General features: G+C 41.2%; 1 protein-coding gene across 2 annotated transcripts; it reads right to left on the minus strand.

Moving 5' to 3' along the window:
- Positions 1-555: 555 nt before the first annotated feature.
- Positions 556-3,584, minus strand: rhbdd3 (rhomboid domain containing 3). Of its 2 annotated transcripts, XM_034170298.1 has the most exons (6): positions 3,355-3,584; positions 3,106-3,296; positions 2,643-3,026; positions 1,538-1,664; positions 1,193-1,444; positions 556-1,057 (listed from the first exon to the last, which is right to left on the minus strand). In XM_034170298.1, the coding sequence occupies exons 2-6, from the start codon at positions 3,266-3,268 to the stop codon at positions 895-897; spliced, it is 1,089 nt and encodes a 362-aa protein (XP_034026189.1). In that variant the 5' UTR covers positions 3,269-3,296; positions 3,355-3,584; the 3' UTR covers positions 556-894. The 2 variants fall into 2 exon arrangements, with proteins under 2 accessions (XP_034026189.1, XP_034026188.1); XM_034170297.1 differs by having other exon boundaries at positions 3,106-3,584.
- Between the last annotated feature and the right edge of the window lie 370 nt (positions 3,585-3,954).

Raw genomic sequence — 3,954 nt, forward strand, 5'->3', positions numbered from 1 at the left:
AAATGCACAAATTTACGTTGATATTTTGGACACTTTTCTTATCCCATCAATTGAAAGGATGTTTGGGGATGATGAAATCATTTTTCAAGATGATAATGCATCTTGCCATAGAGCAAATCTGTGAAAACATTCCTTGCAAAAAGACACATAGGGTCAATGTCATGGCCTGCAAATAGTCCGGATCTTAATCCAATTGAAAATCTTTGGTGGAAGTTGAAGAAAATGGTCCATGACAAGGCTCCAACCTGCAAAGCTGATCTGGCAACAGCAATCAGAGAAAGTCGGAGCCAAATTGATGAAGAGTACTGTTTGTCACTCATTAAGTCCATGCCTCAGAGACTGCAAGCTGTTATAAAAGCCAGAGGTGGTGCAACAAAATATTAGTGATGTGTTGGAGCGTTTTTGTTTTTCATGATTCCATAATTTTTTTCCTTAGAATTGAGTGATTCCGTATTTTTTTTCCTCTGCTTGGTCTAAAAAAGTAACCGTTACTGACTGCCACAATTTTTTTTTCCTGATTTCTTAGTGTTTCTTAAAGCCAGAAAGTTGCCATTTGAAATGACTTTAGTTTTGTGTCATGTCTGTGATCTGCTTTTTTCCTACAAAATTAAACAACTGAATGAACATCCTCCGAGGCCGGTGATTCCATAATTTTTGCCAGGGGTTGTAGGTGTACAGATCGGGAGCCCAGCTACTTGTAAGTGTTCTAAAAATGTATGTACAGACATAGAAATGCCCTTGCAAAACAAGAGTTTGCATGGTTACTCAGTAAATTTCAAAGTTTTACAAAAGAAGAAAAAAAATGTCACCCTCAGGGAAAATTTTACATCAGATATGCTCAGCAAAACCTAAGCATATGACCACTACCCAAAACCAAAGGTGAGGTCACCAGTGCTATGTGGTGGTTAGTCGACTCTTCCCTTTGGACACTACCACAGCCTCTTCTCCAACACTGTCTTCAATCAGCAAGGAGATGGCACCATCTAGCTGTTTGGAGGCCGCAAGTGCAACTACAGCCTTCTCTGTGGGGAATCCCATTTTCTCCAACTGCTGCAGTCTAACAAGAAACATTTGACTTTTTGTGACATGCACATCTTTACTATGTGTGGAAAACGATAGAAAAAAGTAAAAAGGTCCATAAATTATATCCAATTAGTCACAGAAAAATGCAGCATGAATGTGTTTTACTAACCGTAGAGAGGAGACAGATGATTTTGGAACCACTGCTTTTGCGTCAGGATCTTCAGGAGCATTCTGTAAAGAGGCCAGTATCCCTGCCCTGAGCATCTGTTCCTCCAGCACCTCCGTCTCAGACAGCAATGCAGATGTTTCCATTAACCAGGAAGGTGTGGGTCCCAGCTGTGAATGTTGCTTCAAAGGTGAAGAATCCCTCTGGGTGAGAGGAAGCACTGCCTGATCTATGAACATCACCTCAGAAGGTGATCTAGATCAAAAACATGAAAACAACTGTTCCACTCTTATGCACACAGATGATGAGTGTGAATGCTCTGTAAAATTGCAATGACATTAAGCACACCTGTGCGAGGTTGTGTAGGTTGGCAGCCTCAGCCGAGCAGATGTGAAAATGCACACCCAATCAGGAATGAAGTCAAAAACTCTGACCTTTTCCAGCTCCTGCAACATCCCAATAAAGGACTGACGATCTTCAAAGCATGTTAATTATCATAAAAAAGTGTGGCAAGAACAAGAATGTGGTGTTCACACAGGAAGTGGTGAACAAATAATATACTGCACAACATAAAAACTAACACCCCTCCCTCCCCCCGTTCATTTAGAAATTTGTTTAAAACAATTACAGAGTCCAGTAATATATGACAATGAAGAAGTTATAGGTTGTTGTTGGAGGTCTGGACTGGACAAATCACATATCTGCTATTATCCTGATTACATCCTAACCATAACCAATAATTATATTTTGACCGTGGATATTGTTACGGTAACCCTAAATATGTGGTGGTAGGTTGTTATTATTTTAGTGGTGATGTGACATCCTAACCATAATAGGCCAAATAACCCAAATCTTTCAGAGATACAAAAAGTCAAGAATAACTGAAACGAGCAATGCTGGTTGATATGAAGGGACTGCTTATGTCTTTCGCCGTAAGCATAGCCCTAAGATTTGGGGTTATGACTGCTATAACTGTAACCACTTCCTTACATTTATACATTTGGCAAACTGAAACACAGCTAAACTACCCATACTACCTGAATATTATGCATATAAACCCAAAAAACTCTGAACATACTGTACTGTGAAAGAGTACACCAAAACAATCGTGTGCGTAAGTATACATGAATAAATACATGCATACTTGTGCACCCTTTAAATGGAGTGCATTTATATAGCACTTTTCCATCTGCATCAAATGCTCAAAGCACTTTACACATCAATACCTCACATTGACCCCGATGTCAGGCTGCTGCCATACAAGGCGCCCACTGCACACCAGGAGCAACTAGGGGATTAAGGACCTTGCCCAAGGGACCACTAGACCATCACTGCCCTTTGACTGTTGGAATAGGCTCCGGGACCCTGTGACCCTTTACTGGAGTAAGCAAGTATAGAAAATATACTAATACAGGAATTTATTTGAAATACTAAATTAAAGTAAAGAGGATACAATTGTGTCCGATGCATATTGCACAAAAATGGAGCAGAGCAGGTGTACTGGGCAGCAGCAACAGACCAACCAGCAGGAAAAGCCAAGGTAGGAACCAAATCGGCAAGCACCTCAGCGGTCTCCTCTGTGTCGTCTGACGACACTGTACTGTAAACAGGGCCAGCTGGACAGCAGAGTAACCACAGATCCGACTAGCCTCACCACCACCAACGAAAAGGACCACAACATAAAGAAGAGGTAACATGGCTATCGTCAGGATAGAGAGGGCAAGGAAGGCAACTGTTCCCCATCGACGCTCCTGGCACGGTCCAAACAAGAGCAGGAGACCAACACTGACGAGGAGAGAATGAAGCTCATCGTGACTGAAAGAATGCACCAAGACATCTGAGGGAGAAAACAGGATTTTAAGATACACAAAGAGATACTGAAAAACAACTTGGAGATGACTAGGAAGCAGAGTCACCTTTCATTTTAGGCAGGTCTCCACCTGGACCGACGGTTAGAGCTGACTGGATCCCTCCAACATACATCAGCAGTATTAGAGCTACTAATGAAAATGTTCCTAAAATGAACCCAGAGTGATCCGATCCGAACCAAAACCACGACGACAAAATACGACGGAGCATAATTTAATCTCTCAGCGACACTCACGGCTGCTTTTGTGACGTCATTCTGGTAAAGACTTGGTCTTCAGACCATCAGTGCAAAACGCCATTATTTTATTACAACTGAACAAACGAGTGCCATTTTACACTCGTATGACGAATTTAAGAGTTAAAGGACTAATCTACACCATCGTCCTCTACTATCCCAAAATGATAAATTAACTAAATGGAGAAAACAAGTTAAATGTAATCGTAAGAAGAAAATTTACTTCCGCATAAGGGCTCAGTTCTTCTTCTTTGGATATTACCAAAACACAGCACAGATACAGTCCGCCACCTGCTGGAAGTTCTACCACTGATACGCTTTATGAGTACTACCAGTTAATACTATCTCTTCAGCAACACCTGGGTTATTAACGGTTTAATTTTGGCCAGATAATGAAACCACACATTCTCATTATTTACATACTAATATGAAAACATTATAAGCAACCTAAAATTTTTGAAAGGATGTCGTGTATTTGTATTTGTTGTCGTTTTCTTCAAGCAGGGCAGTGGATGAGGAACTGGCTTGCCAATATTTAGACCTGGGTTTGAATCCTGCTAATGCAACCTGTCTGTGTCATTCGACAAGACAATTCATCTGTGTTGTCTCAGTCCACCCAGCTGTAAATGTGTACTGGTCTTGACAGTGGAAGTGACTGGCG

The sequence above is a fragment of the Thalassophryne amazonica genome, chromosome 5 (genome assembly GCF_902500255.1).
Source record: "Thalassophryne amazonica chromosome 5, fThaAma1.1, whole genome shotgun sequence".
Lineage (NCBI taxonomy): Eukaryota > Metazoa > Chordata > Actinopteri > Batrachoidiformes > Batrachoididae > Thalassophryne > Thalassophryne amazonica.

Coding starts and splice junctions, on each gene's coding strand:
- rhbdd3 (XM_034170298.1), bottom strand. CDS start 3,268: ATGCTCCGTCGTATTTTGTCGTCGTGGTTTTGGTTCGGATCGGATCAC. Junction 1,665..2,642: donor AATATGCATCGGACACAATT/GTATCCTCTTTA, acceptor CATGCTTTGAAG/ATCGTCAGTCCTTTATTGGG. Junction 1,445..1,537: donor ACCTACACAACCTCGCACAG/GTGTGCTTAATG, acceptor TTTTTGATCTAG/ATCACCTTCTGAGGTGATGT.